Below are 19,499 nucleotides of genomic sequence, written 5' to 3'. Positions count from 1 at the left end.
CAGGCACTCAGAGTTGGCCAGACCTCAGGGCTGGGGCTGTGGCCTGGCTGGCCCTGCTCCCTCGGGAACAGGAGCACTGCACACCCCCACAGCAGCCTTGGGACCCTGTCCCCGCCTCCTGTTCTCGTGGGCCTGAAGCAGGCTGGGGCCCTGTGCCCATGGCTGACGCTCCCCAGGGCTGGGCCTGGGTCTTCTCTGTCTGCACATCTTTCCTGAGCCCAGTGCCACGCCCAGCTGCCCCGATGCCATGGCCTCTCGATCCCAAGCCAGACAGCCAGTCCCCCAGGCCCCGGGAGCAAGTCAGGTGAGGAACGGTGAAGTCTTCCTCCCATCTACAAGTGTTTGCACTCTGCACCTTGCTTCTCGGACATCGGCAAGCAAACGTTCGCTCATGGAGCTCGTGGAAAAGCCACACTCCCTGACCTGGTCCCCCTGAGTCATATTAGGTAGGTCCAGGAGGGGCCCCGGGAATCTGTCGGGGGTCCTGAAGTCTGTGGGCCACACTCTGAGTAAGCATGCAACAGAGCCTACGGCCCAGGGCCAGACGGGGAGGTTCCTGCCAGGCCGGGCCGTGAGGACCGAGGGCACAAGGGCCCGCGCTGGTTGTCCTTGGCGGTGTTTCAGCAGAAGGCTTGCGTCGGAGCAGCACAGCTGCTTTCTGGCCATGTTCCTCCTCCTCTGAGGCCCGCGAGACAGGTGTGGGGGGCAGAGTGCATGTGTGTGTCCTGTCAAACCTAGACACAGCCAGACACTCGTGACAGTGGTCGGGGCAGCTCCTGATCAGGGGTGGAATATACTTTCCCGTGGGGGTTGGAGTCCAGCGGGGGGGTTGTACACAGTGGCTGGCTCCTTCCGGGGAGAATGAGGAGCAGGGAGAGGTGAGCGGGGGCTCAGGAGAGTCAGGGAAGTGGAAAGTTACAGAAGGGAAGCAGGCGTCAGGCCATGGAAGCCCATCTGCGTCCTGAAGCCAGGCCCCCGCCCTCCCACAGAGGCTGGAAACAGGGCCCGTCCTCAGGTGTCCCTAGACAGTCAATCCTTGTGGCAGCCTGGAGGTTTCCCAGGCAGGCACTTTGAGGAGGCCTGGGGGTCTCCTAGGGATCTGGCCTTGAGCTGCTAGAAGCTATGTTTGTGTTTGTTCAAGTCTTTGTAGGCCAGGGTGATGCCCAGTGGAGAAAGGGCTCAGCGGAGCCGTGCTAGGGTCTGGTCGAGGAGAGAATCTTGGTCAGTGTCACCACCAAGTGCTGGCCTTGTGCTACCTGCGAGGCTCTGAGGCCTCACAAGCCAGCTAAGAGGGTCAGACCCCAGTCTCACACTCAGGAGCACCTGCCCCTGCCCGGAGGGGCCCTCGGGCCTGTGCCCACCAGAGCCCCAGGACAGTGAGCTCGCCAGGCCCCACCAGGTGCTTCCCATCTGTGTCACGCTGGCCTGAAAACAGGGACTCCAGAGAGGCCTCAGAGGCTGCAGGGGACCCAGGTCTCGTGGAAATGAGCCGTGGGGAGAAGTGGCCTGTTGATGTTGATGAGGGGACCTCAGCCAGTCCAGGTGCTCGGGCTACAACCTCATATGATTGAGGAGGACACTTACAAATAGCCATTTAGCCAAAACAGTGTTCAAAGCCCCTTTCAAGCACATGATGGAGGACCCGACCTCCTACGAGGCTGGCACAGGTGAGGACCCTGCTTGTCAGAAGAACGGACACATGGAGAGGTGGGGACACAAGCCCAGGGGAGTGAGGGTGGGACGGGACAGACAAGGACAGAGCTGAGGGCCCTGCCCTGCCCAGCCCCGCTCGGGGACCCTGGGAGGCCCGTGCGGCGGGCTGTCAGGGCAGGAGGGGGTGTGAGACGGGGGCTGTGCAGGGCCAGGGCTGGTCACAGAGGTGAACAGTCCAGGTTCATTGTAGAGCCGTGTCGGAAAAGACTCAGGGGGAAACTTCCTTTTTAAAAAATGAAAAACTTCAAAAGAATTTTGGAAAAATTAAAAATAAATAGAAATTTCATAAAGTGAGAAAAGTAACCCCAAGGGACGGTAACTTACACTGAGGGAAGGAACGGAGGAAGGAGGGAGGCCCGGGGCGGGCAGAGGTTGGCGGTCTGGGCTCACCCACCGTGTGTCTTCCCCCAGGTACCGCGTAGTGGTCTCGTACCCGCCGCAGAGCGAGGCGGAGATCGAGCTGAAGGAAGGCGACATTGTCTTTGTGCACAAGAAGCGTGAGGACGGCTGGTACAAGGGGACACTGCAGCGGAACGGCCGCACCGGCCTCTTCCCAGGCAGCTTCGTTGAGAGCTTCTGAGGAGCGGTGCTGTCCCCCGGCGCCCCCGGGGGCCTCCCGGGAAGCCCCAGGGCACGAGGAGAGCGGGCTGTGGCTGCCCTGAGGGTCGGGGTCCTCTCTAAGGTGCCTGGCGGGGACGGCCTGGCCTAGGGCAGGGGCTGGGGCTGTGAAGGTCATGTCTTTGCCCAAAACCCCAACGCAGAGCACACCCTGCGGTGTTCTTCAATGAAATGCCCACCCCTCTGTGCAAACTCTAAGGAGAGCTCCTTGAGAAAGAGAAGATGCCGTCACAGGCCCATCGTGGCCGTGGCTTCCAGCCGTGCCACAGGTCGGAGGCTGCGGGAGGGCTGCAGGCTGTGCGGTGGGCATCGGGCCACAAGTGCTGGGGATGGTCCCCCCGACCCCCACCCAGCCACCCTGGGCTTCCCACGGGGCCCAGATCGCTGTCACCTCTCTATATACCTCAGTCACCTGCCGCCCAGCCGCTCAGCAAGGGTGTTCATGGCCTGGGGCTCGGGAATCCCTCGGAAGGCCTGCCACAAGGCTCCTGTTGGGGACTGGAGCAGAATCCGGTGTGGCTTTGTCTCCTGCCAGCATTGTAAGTGACACTCTCTGTTCCACCACCACCGTCCCTTTGCATTGCTTCTTTCTTACGACATCTTTTTCACACGAAGCTGTTAGACTTTATATATTTCTAATAGGTCAGACGTTGCCTATTTTTCATACATCTGGTGCTGCCTTTTTGTAAAACTAGTAATGATTTGGTCGAGCTTGAAAGAAAAAATGTCTGAGGCGACATCAAAGGGGCAGGGTTTTTATATTTACCATACGAATTTGGGGAAGGCTGAAAAGCCCACTGCCCCACATCCGTGTCGGCTACTGCTCCGTGGGGTGGGAGCAGATCCCTTTAGGTGGTTGGAGGGAGTTTGGAAACAGCCTCTCTCTTTAAACCTTTACCAAAACCCCATGCTCTGTCTAGACAGTGATGATGATTATTCAAGACCTGGAAACATTTCGAGGAAGGGCCACGACAACGTCCTTTTGTGTATCGGTAGAAGGAACGCACGGGTCCTCCCCAGCCCAGGAAGGCAGAATCTTCCTTTTATTGCTTCAGAGAGAATGACTGCAATTAGCATTCTCAAAATATGATTTCTTGCCATCAAAATGGGCAGTTGGTACCGCAGTGCAGATCACCACCTTGCAAAGGTTCTTTTTCCTTCTTTTTAAAAAGTAAATAACTGCTCCCCCATCAGACAGGACAAACCTTCCCCTGCTGGAGGCCAGAGGTGCACTGAGAACCGGGGTGGCTGCGCCTCAGCAGACGGGCAGGACTTGGGCCAGGGAAGGGAGAGAGAGGAGGGAGGACAGCTCCGGTCCTGGGACCTCCCCTGAGTGGGGCCGGCAGAAGCGTGTTCATTCACGCAACGCTCGCGTCCCCAGAACACTGATGGAGGGGCCCTGTCAAGACAGTTTTGTTCTCAAGAGTCACACCTTAGGAGCACATTCTGTCATCTCAGATTCTTGATTCATAACCCCTCTGTCTACCTATATTTTTATAAAAACCACCCAGACTTCAATTAGGCTGAATAGCTTAGCCTTCGGTGACATAGGGCGTCACTGGCTTTCAGGAAACAACCAGTTCCAGAAACACATTCTCTATCCTGGCATGAAGCCTTTGAGACTTGGGCCACTTATTTCCAGAGTTCCCATTTGGGGACATGGCTTGGCTACTTGTTAGCACCAGGTGGCTGCGCACTAGGGAGTCACCTGGAGAAAGGCTCTTTTCCTCCCTCCAGATGAGAACACATTTAATAGACTTGAGAAACTTGTTCAGAATCGGAGAAAAAAATCTGGTTTAAACACAGGGACCCCTGTAGGTGAGTGACAACTGGAAGGTATCTGTTTACCTTTGTTGCCACATTAGTTGCCATGCACAAAACTCCTGTGCATGTTTACATTCACGCTGCCACCAAAGAGGTGCATAGATTAACACCCTGAGCCAGACACGTGTTCTCCAGCGAAACCAGACTAACTCAAGTCTCCAAATAATAACAGGTTTTTTTCGAAAAACAAGGGCAGCTACCAAGCAACAGAATAGACTAACTCGGACCTTCTTTCCTCTGGTGCTTCTGGTAGGAATGTGCTCAACACCTAGTGACAGTGGGTGAGGCAGCAGCTCCAGGCCAAGCACCCCCACCTCACGGGCGAGAGCTGGGCAAGCATCGCTGTGCCTTTGGAAGACATCAGCCGGCCCCTGTGGTGGCAGAGTCAGGGGTGGGCTTTGGTGCCACCTTGGGAGGAAAATGATGCCATGAGCCCAGCCAGGGCCAAGGCCTGCTCTGCGAGGGCTCTGGGAGCGGATGCCAGGCTGCCAGAGAGAGGGGCGTGCACACGGGCTGTGCTTGTGCTGAGTGCTCTACACGCGTTCAGGCCCTGCAGCCTTCGAGACGATGCAGCCTGCAGACGAGAGCAGGAGTAGAATTAGCCCTTTCCTCCAGGCCATCTGGCCTTGAAGGACACCCCGTTTCGGCTGTACCTTGTCTAAAACCCTCATGTTCTATGCTGGCCTCGCAACTGCACACATCTTAGTTGTGCAGCGGCATCTGGTGGCCCTGGTGATTTGCTGTGAGAAGCCCAGTAGAGTCCACAGCCATGACTGAGTGAGGCCAGTGCACCCCAAGGAGCCAGCATGGCCACCGCTAGGGGCGCAGGGAGTGGGGGAGGGCAGCGGGATGGCAGCCCATGGGCACTGTCCTGCATCCTCCCAAGGTGGCTGCCAGGCTGGGCGTCCGACACAAGCTCAGCGACTGACTGAGATCCTTTGTACTTTGCACAGTTCACACACACACACCAATGTTTCTGTTATACACAAATGTCAGCGTGTGGTTTTGGAAGACTTGACAGTGATGACAAACTATGATGCCTGTGTTTCCGAGTCTTTAAATAAAAATGAACACGGAGAGGCCTGTGTCTGGATGGAGAGCAGAGAAGTTGGGGCAGAGGCTGCGAGGGCCCTGGGTAGGAAGGCCCGCCCGTTGGCCCACACTCCTGCCCCTCAGCGCTCCCTCGTGGGGGACACAGGGTCTGTCCCGGGCAGTGGCTATTGAGGAGGGCAGGAGTCGGGGCAGTGGTGATGTCAGGTGGCCGTACCCAGCACACACTGGAGATCCACAGGCAGTAACAGTGGAGCCACAGGAGCAAGAGGCTGGCCAGCTGCCCCCCAGGGGTTCACGTGCCTGGAAGGGCAAGGGGACTTTCTATAGATGACTCACCTTCCTCCCTTGTAGTTACTCAGGTCGCTGTCAGCCAGAAGTGTGTGGTGTTGACCTCCCAATGAGCAGCCTCCTGGGCCTGCTCTTGTCTCTCTGGCTCTGGGGGTGCCCGAGCCATGGGGAGCTGTTCTCTGGAGCACAGGATGGAGGTGCAGGGAACCCCACAAATCAGACAGACTGACAGCTGCAGAGTGTCAGACGGAGTGTGCTTCCTGAAATGGCTTCCATTGCCCTCTTAGCTGAGACATGCACCCAGATGTATCTACTTGAGCTGGAAGGATGCTTAGCAAAGAGCCATTTTATTCTTCTGAACAATTAAGTGAACTTGCCAGGCATGTTGGCAGGCACCTGTAGTCCCAGCTACTCAGGTAGCTGAGACAGGAGGATTGCTTGAGCCCAGGAGTTCAAATCCAGCCTGGGCAACATAGTGAGATCCTCTCCCCCATCTCTAAAAAAATTTTAATTAAAAGAAAATTAAACAAACTTGTATAAGAGGAAATAGCACAGCAAGGGTAGTTGTGGGGGTGGCTGTGTGGGTCCAGCACCGTGGTAAGGACGTGTGCTGTGTGCCCACTTGCCCTCCAGCAAGGTTGTGTGGAAGGTGCTTTTACCTTTGTTTGATAGATGAGCAATCAGGGTTAGAAGAGGTTAAATGAATTGCCCTGGGTCACAAAGAGTGGACTATGACTCAAACTCAGGTCTACCCTTCCGACTCACATGCTGGGCACTAAACCTATGTCTGCCCCTTTATAGAAATACTATGTCAAGCAGAAGAGAGTGGGGAGAGGAGGTCCAGAGGAAACCTAGCAGTGCCCATCACAATGTGTCTGGAAAGGCTGGCTGGCAGGCCAACGCAGCAGTCTGCTGGGCAGAGATATCCTGACTGTGAGACCACACAGCAACCCCTCGGGGCCTGGTGCCATTTTACATTCAAATCACACACCCCACTCCCAGTGTTCCAAATCCACACTCACTAAGCAAACAGGACTAATTTGCTTTAACACAAGGAGAAAGGTGTTGGGGCAGCCCAACTGCTCAGCCTGTGCAGCAGAGATGTTTCTCATCAGCTGTCAGTGAACTGGGCCACCTCAGTCCTTGTGGATTCTGAGAGCAGGAGTCGGCACCCCTGCCTCTACCTGATGCTGACGAGGCCATGTGCCTGAATTGGAGAATGCTGGATCTTCGTTCCCAGCGACTGTCTCCATGGGCCGGCCCTTCACCCAGCCACACGAGGTGCTGCGGGGGAACAGTGAGGGTGAGAGCCACTGGCCCACAGCAGAGCTGCAGAGACAGCACACACCTGGCCGTGGTACAAGATGGATAATCTCAGACACCTCAGGGGTCTTGTGAGCCTCCTGGGAGAGGGAGCCAAGGGGGATGAAGACCTCCTGGGGCATTCAGAGGGGTGAGGCAGGCTAGGGCCTGGAGGGAAGGGAGGCGATTCACAGTCTTATTTACATAGAGTTTTCCCCTGGATCATCTCAATCCTAAGACAGCCCTTGAAGTGTGGTTCTTATCATTCCTGTTCTATAGGTGAAATTTTGACTCTCAAAAGTTCTGTTATTAGCTCTGAATTAAATAAGAGCCAGAGCCAGGACTTCTGACCATACTAGAAGGATGGTTATGACAGCAAACTCTGCTGTCAGCACTAACCACCAAATGAGGTGGGCACTCCTATCATATTGTCTGATAGAAAGAGAAGTCAAGGCAGCCCAGGCCTCATGCCTGGTATGAGGCCAGGCTCTAGGCAGAGCTGTGGTTCCATCCTGCTGTGGGAGAAGAGGAAGGGCCAGAATAGACTTTTGGACACCGGGGAGGAGTCTGTGTCAGTCCCACAGGTCACGCAGTGCATGGTGATTAGCCGGGAGCCGTTGCTCTGCACTTTCTGGAGCAGAAGAGGGGAGGAGGGTCTTAATGCCTCTCCTCTTGCTGAGTCCCTGGATGTCAGGTGGTACACAGCACCCCCATGAGCCCTGTACCGCTCAGAGACAGCAGCTGGGGGAGCCCAGGGCTCCTCCCTCCCAAGCAGCTCCAGCCTGTCAGGCCTCATGGTCTCTGGAGACCATGTCCAGATCCTTATGGAGTTCTTCACTTTCATGTTCTCATTCCAGGTGGTCCTTGTACTTATCAAAGAAGGCCACCTTCAGCTGGCCCTGAGGGACATGTTTCCCCACCCTCTGAAGCTGGCCACACAGTGCTGAGACTGTCCTCTGCACTGTCCTCCATGGCCAGAATTGGCGGCTTTTTATTCATCCATCTCCATAGTAGCCTGTGCTGGCCACATTCTCACTGCAGCCGACCCCTCCCTCAGTGACAGTCCCTGTGCTCTGATGGGCCACACTGAGATCAACTGGCACATTAAGGGTTAAATCCCAGACACCCAAGACAGTGGTGGCAGGGGGCCATTTGTCAGGGCCCCGGCATCTCAAAATGCCAGAAAACCAGCTGGAATGAGTAAAATGAGGACTTCCTGACTCAAGTGTCTGAAGAGCCAAGGGCAGTCACTGGACATGTGGCTGTGATGGGGGCTTTGGGGCTCCGTGAGGACACTCGGCATTTGGCTGGTGGGAACTGGGATGTGGAATGTCTCAGGCTGTGTAGAATAGTCCCACGGTGAAGACTGCCTAAAATGCCACGAAGGGACCCATTAAGAAACACTGCTTTTGATGTGGTTTGCCTCAGGCACGGCTGGATCTAGGTGCTCCTGTGATGTCCCTGGGTGTCGCTTTGCCCTGCTGCCCTCCACGTTGGCTCCTTTCTCAGCAGGCTCTCCCCTGAGTCACAGCATTGCGGTCACCGGCAGGTTCAGGTTGCCACCCTGACCCCTTAGCCACCCCTGCAGAGGTAGAGCTGCTCTTTCTCAATGGCCCCAGCCAAGATCCTGGCGTCCACTCTCACCACTCAGTTGGGCCCATGCTGCCCCCCGACCCAGCCATATGGACAGAGGACAGGCACATGCAGATGGCCAGTGCCTGGGCTGTCGGCCCCGCCCAGGCTGCAAGGATGGAGGGCAGCAGCGAGAGGACGCCCCTCCCCAGGGCCACCCCCCAAGACATGTCCCGGAAACCCCGAGGCAGTGTGTGAGAGGACCAGGCGTCAGAGGGTCGGCATACCGTATTTAGGAAAACGAGGTATAAAAACTGCATCTAAAAGAAGCCCCAGAGGAAATATCGACAGACTTGGACATAATTATGCACGTGGAGAAAGAAGTCTTAGTTTGGAAGAAGTCACATTCTGTGATGTCCTGAGGAAATGACACCAGACGAAAGCCTGGGCACAGCCAGGAAGTGTCAGAGGAGACACGTCCACCGCAGGCCATCAGTGGCTCAGTCGTCATCCATTCTTTCGTCGATGAACAGACAATTACAGGCACCCACAGAGATAGGGCGGAAAGGACAGACGCAGCTCCCCCACCCCGGCCAGAGCCACCGCAGACACGATGGTCCGTGCCCGAGCAGGACCCGTTTGGAAGAAGGATGCAGCCGTCTCCAGGACACGTCCTGAGCCATTTCCCGCCTGGACGTCCAACACATCAGGCAAGGAGCTCCCACGTTCCTGCCAGGAGACATGGGAGGAAGTGCCCCTGCCAAGGCCGCACAGGACTTGGCTCCGGGGCTGGGCACCTTCTCTCCACCCTGCCCACCCTACTCACTCATTCCGCAGCCGCTCCCCTCCCTGCCTGGCAGCGACGTCACGGAGATGGATCAGGGCCAGACGACCCCACTCCAGGCTCTCGGGCCTCCCTGCAGCTTCTGCTAAGTGGGCCCGGCCGTCGGTCAGATAAATCTGCATCTGGTGCCATGGAAACAGGTGCACAAATCCATGGTGCCTGTATCAGTCGCTAGGGCCACCATAACGATGTACCACCTTGGGCTGCTTAAACAACAGAAATTTATTTCCTAACAGTTCTGCAGGCTGGAATTCCAAGATCAAGGTGCCAGCAGGGTTGGCGTCCCCTGAGGCCTCTCCGCTTGGCTTGGAGACGTCATCTTCTCACTGTGTCCTCACGTGGTCGTCCCTCTGTGCCTGTCTGTGTGCGTCCTAATCTCTCTTTAAAGGATATCAGTCAAATTGGATCAGGGCCACCCTAATGGCCTCATTTTAACTTAACCACACTTGAAATACACTCAAGGCCCCAGGGTTAGCATGTGAATGCCGGGGGGAGATTCAGCCCCTAGCAGTGCCAGTGCTCATGGGGACCACACTGTAATGAAGTCAAAAGTTTGATTAATTAAAATGAGCACACAATCACTCGAGTGCAAAGCACTAAGGGATAGCAGGAGAATCTCATGAAGTTGGAGAGGTGGCGTGGAGGGTCAGCCGGCGGGCAGGGGCGGGTCCCAGAGTGGCAGGCGGGGGCAGAGAAGCCGCCCTGGCCCGGATCCAAGGAGGCGTTAGAGAGCAAAGCGTGGCTAAAGCCCCCTCTGCCGGCCGTACAGGGAGTGAGCCCTGTGACGGGAAAGCCAGTGATGGAGCTGCACAGATGCCAGGAAGAGGTGAAGGTGTCCCTGCCGAGGAGGCCAGCGAGGTCATGGGAGCAGCGGCAGCCCTGAGGTCCTCTGGGTAAGCCAGGCCAATGTGGCGGCCAACACGTCCCAGAGGGAGGCTGCCCTAGTGGCTCTTCTCACGTCTGCACCGTGATTTCTTCACTACTGGAAAGGGGAGGTGGAGGAAGGGAGGGGCGGGTGCAGGGTGCCCAGGGACCTCCCGTCTGTGGGCCTGTCACAGCCCATCAGGATCCCCCATTCGGAAAGCCTGGGGCTCCCAGTGGCAGGTGCCAGGCCCTGCCCAGCACACACTGAGGGACTTGGCCAGACCCCACCCTCATGGGTCACACTGTGGCCCAGATGTGGTGGGCTCCAAGGCTTCACGTCTGTTCCTAGCCAGGACCAGGGCCTCTGAGTGCCACCGCCCTTCCCAACAAAACAGCCGGCAAAGCCCACACAGGGGCCCTTGCTGTGTGCCGTGTGGTGCCCTCCTCACCACCCCAGCCTGGCTGGCAGGGCAGGGCCCCGTCTGACTGGGACCTGGTCTCCTCCCCGTGCTGGGGGCCACACTGGAGCGAGAACGGCTTTCCTGCCGGGGAATTGAGGGCAAGAGAGGGAGAAACGGCAGCCAGGGAGCCGCAGAGAGCAAAAGTGACAACAGAAGCATGCGGAGGCCTGGGTGACTGGGCCCTCCCGGGAGTTCTGTTGCATCCTTGTCATAGGCAAAGATGGCAAGGAACTATGGTCACACCCACTTCACAGGTGGGGAAACTGAGACAGAAAGCAGTTAACCAAGTCACCTCCAGAGATGATGAAGTGCCAGTACAGCTGGGATTCGAGCCGGGCAGTCTGGCTCCAGAGGCCACATCCTAACCCTCATCTGGCACTCGGCTCCAGGAGGCCTGGCTGAGTGGTGCTGACACCGTGTCCCCATCTGACACCCAGGGTGGGAGGACAGGGTCCTACAGCCATCATGAGACTTGGCTGCCTGTGGCCTAGTGTCCCACGTGCCACACTTGGTGGCAAAGTGCTCTTTTGTCAAAAAGAACAAAAGTCCCCCACTAGCGGGTGGGCCTCTGCTCAGGCCCACAGTCTGGTGATTGGTGGCTCTGAGGGGTCCTGGCTGGAAGAACCTGCTCACTGCAACTGGAGCTGCCAGGACCAAATGGTGACAAGCTAAGGACAGCGCTGCTGTGACACCTCATGGTACCCACACGGGTGGGGGCCGCAGGGAGGGGAGATGGAGGAATATGAGCCCAGGATAGGGAGAAGTTCTGGCCTCACACCTGCCACCAACTGGCTTTGTGCCCCTAGGTGGGTCTGGGGCTGGGTCTGGGGCTGCCTCGCCCAGCAAACCCTAATCCACACCCTCCCTGCACTTGGCTGCTATCCCCAAGGCCCCGAAATAAGGAATCTCAAATAAGGAGGTGGCCAGAGAGAGGGTGAGTCTTCTACAGGGCTGAGGTGGAGCAGGCCCTCCCCTGTGCCCACGGGGAGGGTCCACCCAGGAAGCCAAGGTAGGGGTGACCTCCGTCTGGCCTTCCTGGCGGCTAGTGTGGTGCCTGCCTACAGCAGAAGCCGACCCACAGGAGAACACCCTGCCACAGCATACTGTGCAAGCATGAGGGGACAGCGGCGTATCCCACCCTAGCCTTGAGGCTAGACAGGGGGGCTGAGACTAGATCACAGTCCCTTAGCAGGGGGTCCGCAGGGCTGTCTCCAAATGCAGTGCTGTGAGCACAATGTCACTGGACACTGGGTAGGAGGCTCCCAGAGGCTGCCCAGGACCCTGGCTGGCAGGCACGTCCTCACTGAGGACATAGGACAGGTCTGAGTCCTCAGGGACCAAGGTCAGAGGGAAGAACTGGACCTATTCCAGGCAGCACAGCTGCAGCCTGAGGCCAAAATTCCAGAACCATCGCTGCCGAGTCAGCCCCAGCAAAGAGGGAGGCTCCAGAGTCAAGCAACCTCTGACCCACCCTGCCCGAACCACCAAGGCCTGTCAGAAGGCCACCGCCCCCTCTGCCTCTTCTGCAAGTGGGAGTTGGGCTGGGCGTGGGGACCACCTGCAGGCCACACAGGAGCCCCATCACAAGTGATAAAAACTTTCTTTGCAGGTTGTGGGTCAACATCTGTGTCCACATCTGAACCACCTTTATGGGGCTTGTCCACCCTCCTCGGCCATCTCTGCCTCATTCAGCTCCTGAGGCACCTGTTCTGGAAACTCTCCCCCTGGCTCAGGCCTGTGATATGCCCTCACCCTCCTCCACGTGGGCCCTGGCCCTGGGCCTCTGCTCTCTGTTCCCTACATGCCGTGGTGGCCGCCACGCTCTCGTGTCTGAAATGCCTCCCACGATTGCAGCCACCACCGCTCCTGGAGCCACGCTGCAGTGTCCGACTGTTGCTGGGCATGTGGGCCCCACGGCCCAGGCACCTGCCACCCCTGGGCACAGCCACCCTGCTGAGTCCTGACCTCCCAGGGCTCCCACGGGTGCTTCCTTTGCTCTCTTCTGAGTGCACAGCAAACTGCCCCATGTTGCAGCTCACTTCACCTCTCACCCACTGTCTCCACACCATCCTCTGCCGCCCTCCTGGCCTAGGCTGCAGGGATGGCTGGGACGGTCCCACCAGCTGTGCATGGCCCAGTCTGCTCTGCGACACGCTGATCACCAGGGGTTTTCAATGTCCCCCAGCCACGCTCCCTCCTCGTCCACAGCAGCGGCCCCTCCTGGTCGCCTTGTCTTCTGTCACGTGTCTCTTTGCCTCCCCACCAAGTGTGTCTCAAGAACCCTTGAGGGGAGCAGCACCTGGCCTATGTGAGGTGAGCTAGCCTCGAGGCCAAGTGAGAAAGAGGGAGAAGCTGGAAGGCCAGGCCGGGCACCCTGGAGGGCTCTCCCCAGCCGCTCCCGCCTCTCCAAGGGCCCTCTGAGGTGCCCCGAGGCCCACACCTCCTCACGAGGCCCTGACACTTCCCCTGCCTCCTCGTGGGCCAGCACAGGTGGCTGCCTACTGTCCTGCCTCCAACCATGGGTTTGCACACAGGTGGCCTGGCAGCCGCTTCCTCGGTGGCACCTTTGTGTCCTGGCCGCTTCCAGGTCACCTCCTGCAGGAGCCCACACAGCACCTCCACCTGCCCAACACAGAAGCACAGGCCTGAGGGAGCCAGGAGACAGATGTGCCTCCCTCCCTGGGCCAGTTCTGAGACATCCCACACTGGTGCCTCGGCCTCCGTCCCCAGTGCCCTGGAGTTACTGCCCAAAACAAGGCGCCAACTTAGGCCCTGTTTATTCACACCTGACCCATGTGCATGCGCAAACCCCTGATGATATACATGCCACACACACACATGCACATACACATGCCCCTGCATGCACACACATAGCACACACATGCCTGCGTGCCACGTGCACCCTCACAACCGATGTGTGCACACACACACATGCACACACATGCACGCATACCTGCATGGATGAGACTCAGCAGGAGAGGCTGTGAGGGAGGGGGAGGAGCGAGGACAGCCATGGAGGCTGTGGCCTGTGCCCACCCCAGGGCCAGCCTGTGGCTTCAAAGGATGTGGCCAGCGGTGCAGGGGAATGGGTGTCCCCACCAGACCAAGCCCTCAGCATCCGACACAGGATAACCACGTCCCCAAAGCACCACAGCCTCCCCAGGGGGCCGCAGGACACCTGGATACTGGCAAGTGACAAGGCCTAGAAGAGTGTGCAGCCCATCAGAAGCCCAGGTGGCCTCCTAGGTGGGGCCTTCCTGTCCCCATCGAGTCAGCACCCCTCGTCAGAGGGCTCCTTGCCGCCTAAAGCCAGGGTGGGCATGTTGCCAAATCCCTCAGGAAGGCAGCATGCTGCTTCCTGTCACTCTGCCAGGCACTTCAAGGTCTCTGAAATTTGATTGAAACTTAAACTCAGCATCAAGCTCCCCTGAGGGCAGCTCCGGAGCTTATGTGACTCTCCGGGAATTCCCATATGTTGGGCTGGCCATTCCTAGAATCTTATGATTCATAATTTGGTTATGGCTCTGAACTGGTAAATACGGAGTTTCTGCTTTGGACTCAGAAAACCGTGTTATAAAACATTTAACAAGCAACCCACCTCCCCCAGCACCAGTGAATTGGGACTTGTGCACAGCCAAGTCCCAGCCATCTGTGCCCAGGCCGGCGGGCAACTGCAGGAGGTGCAGGGCCGGGGCTGTCCTGGAGAGGGTGCCGCCCCCACACGCAGGGTCCGCTCTCCACAGTGGCCTGGGGTACAGCCACAGCCCGGCCTAGAGTTCTCTTCCCCTCATTTGTCATTTTTGGTCACCATGGGCCCGATTAGTCCTGGAACTCTCCGTGCAGTTTGTGTGGGGTCCACAGCTCTCCTCCCTTGGGGGTTGGGTGTGTGGCAGGAGGCTCCCCCGGGTCATGTCCTCAGCACAGCCTCCTCTCCTGGTCTCGTGCCACCCCCGTCTCCTCCCAGGCTCCCTTCTTCCCCCCCACACACTCCTTCTCCCCAAGCCCTCGACTTACCTTACACTAGCCGAGGCTCCTGGAATGCAGAGCCAACCTCTCCTGCCACCTCCCCACACGCAGAGCCCGCCTTGTGGACACCAGTCCAGGATGACCTTTGACCTGGAAATCACCTGTAGCCTCCCAGGACTGGATGCTCCTGCCCACTGAGTGCAGGGCTGGCCTTGCGAGCCAGACCTGGGTCAGGATCCATGCCTCCGGGAGGGATGTTTGCATAGGGGTCTTGTTTCCCTGCTGCACAGGCCGCCCCTCAGGGAGAGGGCACCAGCTGCCCTGTCAGCCTCGCAAATGGCCTTGGCTGTTGTCCATTGAGCACCGCACTAGGCACTTTACAAGATTATCTCATTTAATTGGACAGGCACCCTACAGGCAAGGACTCTTGCTGCAGCCATTTCACAAATGGGAGCGGGGCTTCAGGGAGGTTAGATAACTTCCCCCAGACCCCACAGCCAGTGATTAGCCCAACTCAGAGTCCAGACTCCAGAGCCTGCACTCTTAGCTCCTCAAATACACACAGCATCGAGAGTCTGTAACGCCCACAGAAGAGGCATCTGCTCCAAGAACCACCACCTGCCTCGTCCTTTCTGATGGACGTTCCATGATTAGTACAGTCAATGAAATTGTACATAAAGCAAATATGCACATACCGAATAAAAATTTCCAACTAAACTTTGCTGGAATTTAGAAAACGATGCCTTCGCACAGAAAGTGTTTGGGTCCCGATGCATATTTATTACCGTCCAGTTTGCCCAGACTTGCATTTGCATGGTCTCCTGTCGTTAAAGAATAGCCCAGAGAGAGTGGCACCTGGCGGGAGAGGCCGTGTGAGGTCGCCCCAGGTGAGGCACCAACTGGGACCCTACAGTTGCTGTCAAGATCACGCTGGTCTCCAGAGGCACTTGTGACCTGAAAAAAGACCTTTTTAGAAAAAGAGCAGACAGGCATTAAAAATAAATATGACCATATCTGCATAGACATCGTGGGCTGGTTCCCATTTCCTTCTCCTTCCTAAGTAAGGAGGAAGTCGGGAGTCCAGCACACTCTGTCAAGGGTGTGTGAGGTGTTGCTTTCCATGCCTGCTCCTGTCGCTGCTCCATTTACATAACATTCCTGAAGCTACAAGACCATAGAGATGGAGAACAGGTGAGTGGGTGTCAGGGGCTAGGGGCAGGGTAGGGGTGGGAGAGAAGCAGGGAGTGTCTGTGGCTACATAGGGTCATGGAAATCTACACCTGTGACCAAATTGCATGGAACTAAGTGCTTGAGCGCGCGCGCGCACACACACACACACACACACACACGTGCATGTAAAACGTAATAGCTGAGTACGGCCAGTGGTTTGTACCAAGGCTGATTTCCTGCGATAGTAGTTTGGCAAGATGTTATCATTGGGGGAAATTTGGTAAAAAGTACATGGAATCTCTCCAAATTTATTTCTTAAAATTGCACATGAATCTACAGTTAGCTCAAAATAAAAAGTTTTTAAAAGGGAGGAGGAGTTGGCTCTGAGTTCAGAACACAGAGATGAACGAAGTGGGTGGGGTGAGAACACGGGATAAGCATTGTGATGTTGAGGGTGCCCCAGAGAAGCGTAGGAGAACGGCCCTCAGATGAGCCAGGGAGGGGCGGGGCTCCCAGGGTGGTCATGAACTTGCTCTGGAAATCCAGGGTTTCCTCGGCCACTTGAGCACATGGTCCAGCGGGCACAGCTGCCTCCCGGGGCAGGGAGCCCACCCTCACAAGTGCCCAAGTAGAGCCAGGGGTGCTGCGTGCTGGAACAGCTGGTCCCATGGGGCTGGCGTGTTCTGTTTATTTCCACTCCTTTCCTTTGAGACTTGGTGTTTGTGATAATCAAAAGACATTGCCAGCTGGACATGTCACCAGGAATCCAGGCGGTCCCTGAGCAGAGGTGAAGCAGGGTGGGCCCTGGGCAGACCCTGGCAGCTGTGGACCTCCTTGGGGGGTCCCTGCTTTTGACACTTTAATTACAGATTTAATCAGCTCATTACCAAGTACCTCTTATTAGGACCTGTTATAATAGGTGTTAATTGAAGCTGAGTCTTTGAGGATTACTGTCCTGCAGGGGTAGGGAGGGGACGTCCACAGCTGCCACCCTGCCCAACAGCCGGCGCGGGCCCACCCGCAGGTCCTGGCACAGCCACTGCCCCCGGCAGCCGTGTAGGTGGGACCAGACAATGTCTCTCCACGATGGCAGCAATTGCTTTGTAATCTTTAAAGTTGTGATGAAACTGTTCTTCAAATTTTAATTTTAAAAAAACTGCTGAATGTATATGTGCAAACGGAGTCTCCTAACTCTTGAGATCAGTCAGCAGTTAGTGAGTTTTGAGGGGGCATCATGTCCCCCCGTGGTCTGTATGTGGCTCTTAGTCTCAGCTGCAAGTTAGCATCGGAGAAGGAACCCCAGTGCCCACCCCCACCCCAGAGAGTCTGTGCAACTCGAGGGGACCAGGCCCTACATGCTTCCCAGTGACACTAGTACACCCCTGGGACTAGGGACCATCACTCTCTATCTCTACTTCAAGAAGCAGTGACCAGGCAGTCAGCAGCGCCTGCCCAGGGTGGTGGCACATGGTGGTCAGACGTACCCTGACGCAGATGACCAAAGAAGTGATGCTTCAGACCACACATATGTTTAGACAGGGCTGCGAGAATTCAGTTCCATGTGTGAATGGTAGATTGCCCCGTTTAGAGCAAGTGCTGACAGGCACAAGCACCCGTTCTACGTCAGGAAGCTGGCTCTGCAGTCCCTGCAGTCCCTGCTGGGACCTCGCCACGCCTCCCCCAGCGAGGCAGGCTGCCTGGGCCCCACCTCCTCCAGCCTCTATTTGTAACAAGGCCTTACACGAGCACCCCGTCTGAGCACAGCGCTGGCGACAACGCAACGATGCGTGGCACATCCTCTGTGCACCTAGCACATCGGGTAAGGGCTCTCTCCAGCCTGGAGCCTGGCCCTTGGCTCTGCGGCCCTGTGGATGACGCCCCTGATCCGGGCACAGAGCAGAGCCCTTCCCAACTGAGAGGGGACAGACCCTTGCCGCACATCCCACCTCTGGAGATGCCAGGGAACAAACTACCCTCCCTGCCACGGCCTGGCTCCCAGAGACGGCCACAGTCACACATCTGTGGCATTAAGGGCACTAAGGTACCATGGAATATTACTCAGCTATAAGAAATAATGAAGATACGACATCTCTATGGTTCTCCTGGAGAGAGTTGGAACCCATTATATTAAGTGAAGTATCCCAAGAATGGAAAAACAAGCATCACATGTACTCACCAGAAAATTGGTTTCCCTGAACATCACCTAAATACACATCTAGGAACGACACCAATAGGATATCAGACTGAGGTGGGGGGTGGGGGAGGGGATGGGGGTATGCCTACACAATGAGTGCATTGCACACCCTTTGGGGAATGGTAACACTTGAAGGTGCTGACTCGGGAAGGGGGGTGGGGGGGAGGGACATATACCTACATGATGGGTGCAACGCGCACTACCTGGGGAACGGACACGCCTGGAGCTCTGACTTGGGGGGAAAGGCGGTACATGGGCAACGTATGTAACCTGCAATTCTGTATCCCCCATAACAATAAGATGAAATAAAAAAAAAAAAAAAAAGGGGCACTAAGGGATCTCCAAGGCAGACCTGGATCGGGAGACCCCGGGGGGTGATGGGCAGGATCTGCTGTGGGCGGGACGGTGACTCAGCCAGTGGACCTTATGAGGGGTGGCTGTAGGGTTGGACAAGATGTACCAGGAGCCTTGAGATGTTCACACTCTTCGGCCCTTTGGGAAATCTAACCAAGGAAATACTCAGAGATGTGAGCAATGATGATAAAGGATATTTGCTGGCCGGGTGCAGTAGCTCATACCTGTAATCCTAGCACTCTAGGAGGCTGCAGCAGGAGGATCACTTGAGCTCTGGAGTTCAAGACCAGCCTGAGCAAGAACAAGACCTCATCTCCGTTAAAAAAAAAAAAAAAAAAAAAAAAAACCACAATAGAAAAATTATCCGGGTGTGCTAGCGTGTACATGTGGTCCCAGCTGCTCGGGAGGCTGAGGCAGGAGGATTGCTTGAGCCCAGAGTTTGAGGTTGCTGTGAGCTGTGATGATGCCACTGCACTCTAGCCTGGGCAACAAAGTGAGACTTTGTCTCCCAACAACAACAAAAAAGGCTATTTGCTGAAGCATTATCTATAATCATGAAAAAATGGGGAGGACCCTAAATGCTCAGCCACGGGCAATTGCTGAGCTGGCCTGTGCCATGTGGGCATGTCAGGCAGCGTGGACGCCGTGTCCGTGTGCTTGGCTTGAGACACAGCACTCACAAACACGCAGGGGACCAAGCCTGAACCCTGGATGTGCGGACAGGAACTGACTGGAGACGCGCACCACATCCTAGCCCTGGGCTTGGGGACCCCTGTGGTTTTCATTTCCTTTTGATCCTTGCCCTTCTTTTCCATAATTTCTGTAATGAGCACATCCCTGGTTTAGAAACTCTTAATCATTTTGAACATAAAAGGCCGCTTTACTGGGTGTGACGGTGGTGTGTGTGGCCGCCTAGACCTGCCTGTTCAGAGGCCCAGCGCGCTCCCCACTGCTCACAGCGGGAAAGAGGAAAGTGCACGCCCTCGGGAGGCCTGGGCGGCAGGACCTGTGCTGCTGGTCAACCGGCCAGGGGACTCACCTGTGGAAGGCCTGTAGGTGGCATGGCCACGCAGCATGGCTGTTGGGTCTGTGGCCACATGGCAGCTGCGTGGTGAGGAGTGCAGCCCATCACACCCCCGGCACCCATGCACGACGTGGCCCCCTCCCACCGAGGGGCTTTCCTGGGAGGACGCCAGGGAATGCCACACAGGCAGAGGCTGGGCAGTGCCTGACTTCCGGTTTGAGCTCTCTTGCTGCTGCCTCTTCTGTCGCCACC

The 19,499-nt window shown here is 56.7% G+C and overlaps 1 protein-coding gene across 1 annotated transcript in view; it reads left to right on the top strand.

Annotated features, from left to right (window-relative positions):
- Window positions 1-2,319, top strand: part of SH3RF3 (SH3 domain containing ring finger 3) — a 305,736-nt gene extending 303,417 nt beyond the window's left edge. The window contains exon 10 of the mRNA XM_069494498.1: window positions 2,125-2,319. Coding sequence (XP_069350599.1) covers window positions 2,125-2,293 — 169 coding nt within the window. The 3' untranslated portion in view covers window positions 2,294-2,319. The remainder of the gene's footprint in view (window positions 1-2,124) is intronic.
- Window positions 2,320-19,499: the final 17,180 nt, after the last annotated feature.

Source organism: Eulemur rufifrons, chromosome 19 (genome assembly GCF_041146395.1).
Source record: "Eulemur rufifrons isolate Redbay chromosome 19, OSU_ERuf_1, whole genome shotgun sequence".
Classification (NCBI taxonomy): Eukaryota; Metazoa; Chordata; class Mammalia; order Primates; family Lemuridae; genus Eulemur; species Eulemur rufifrons.
This window is presented reverse-complemented; position numbering and strand designations above follow the sequence as displayed.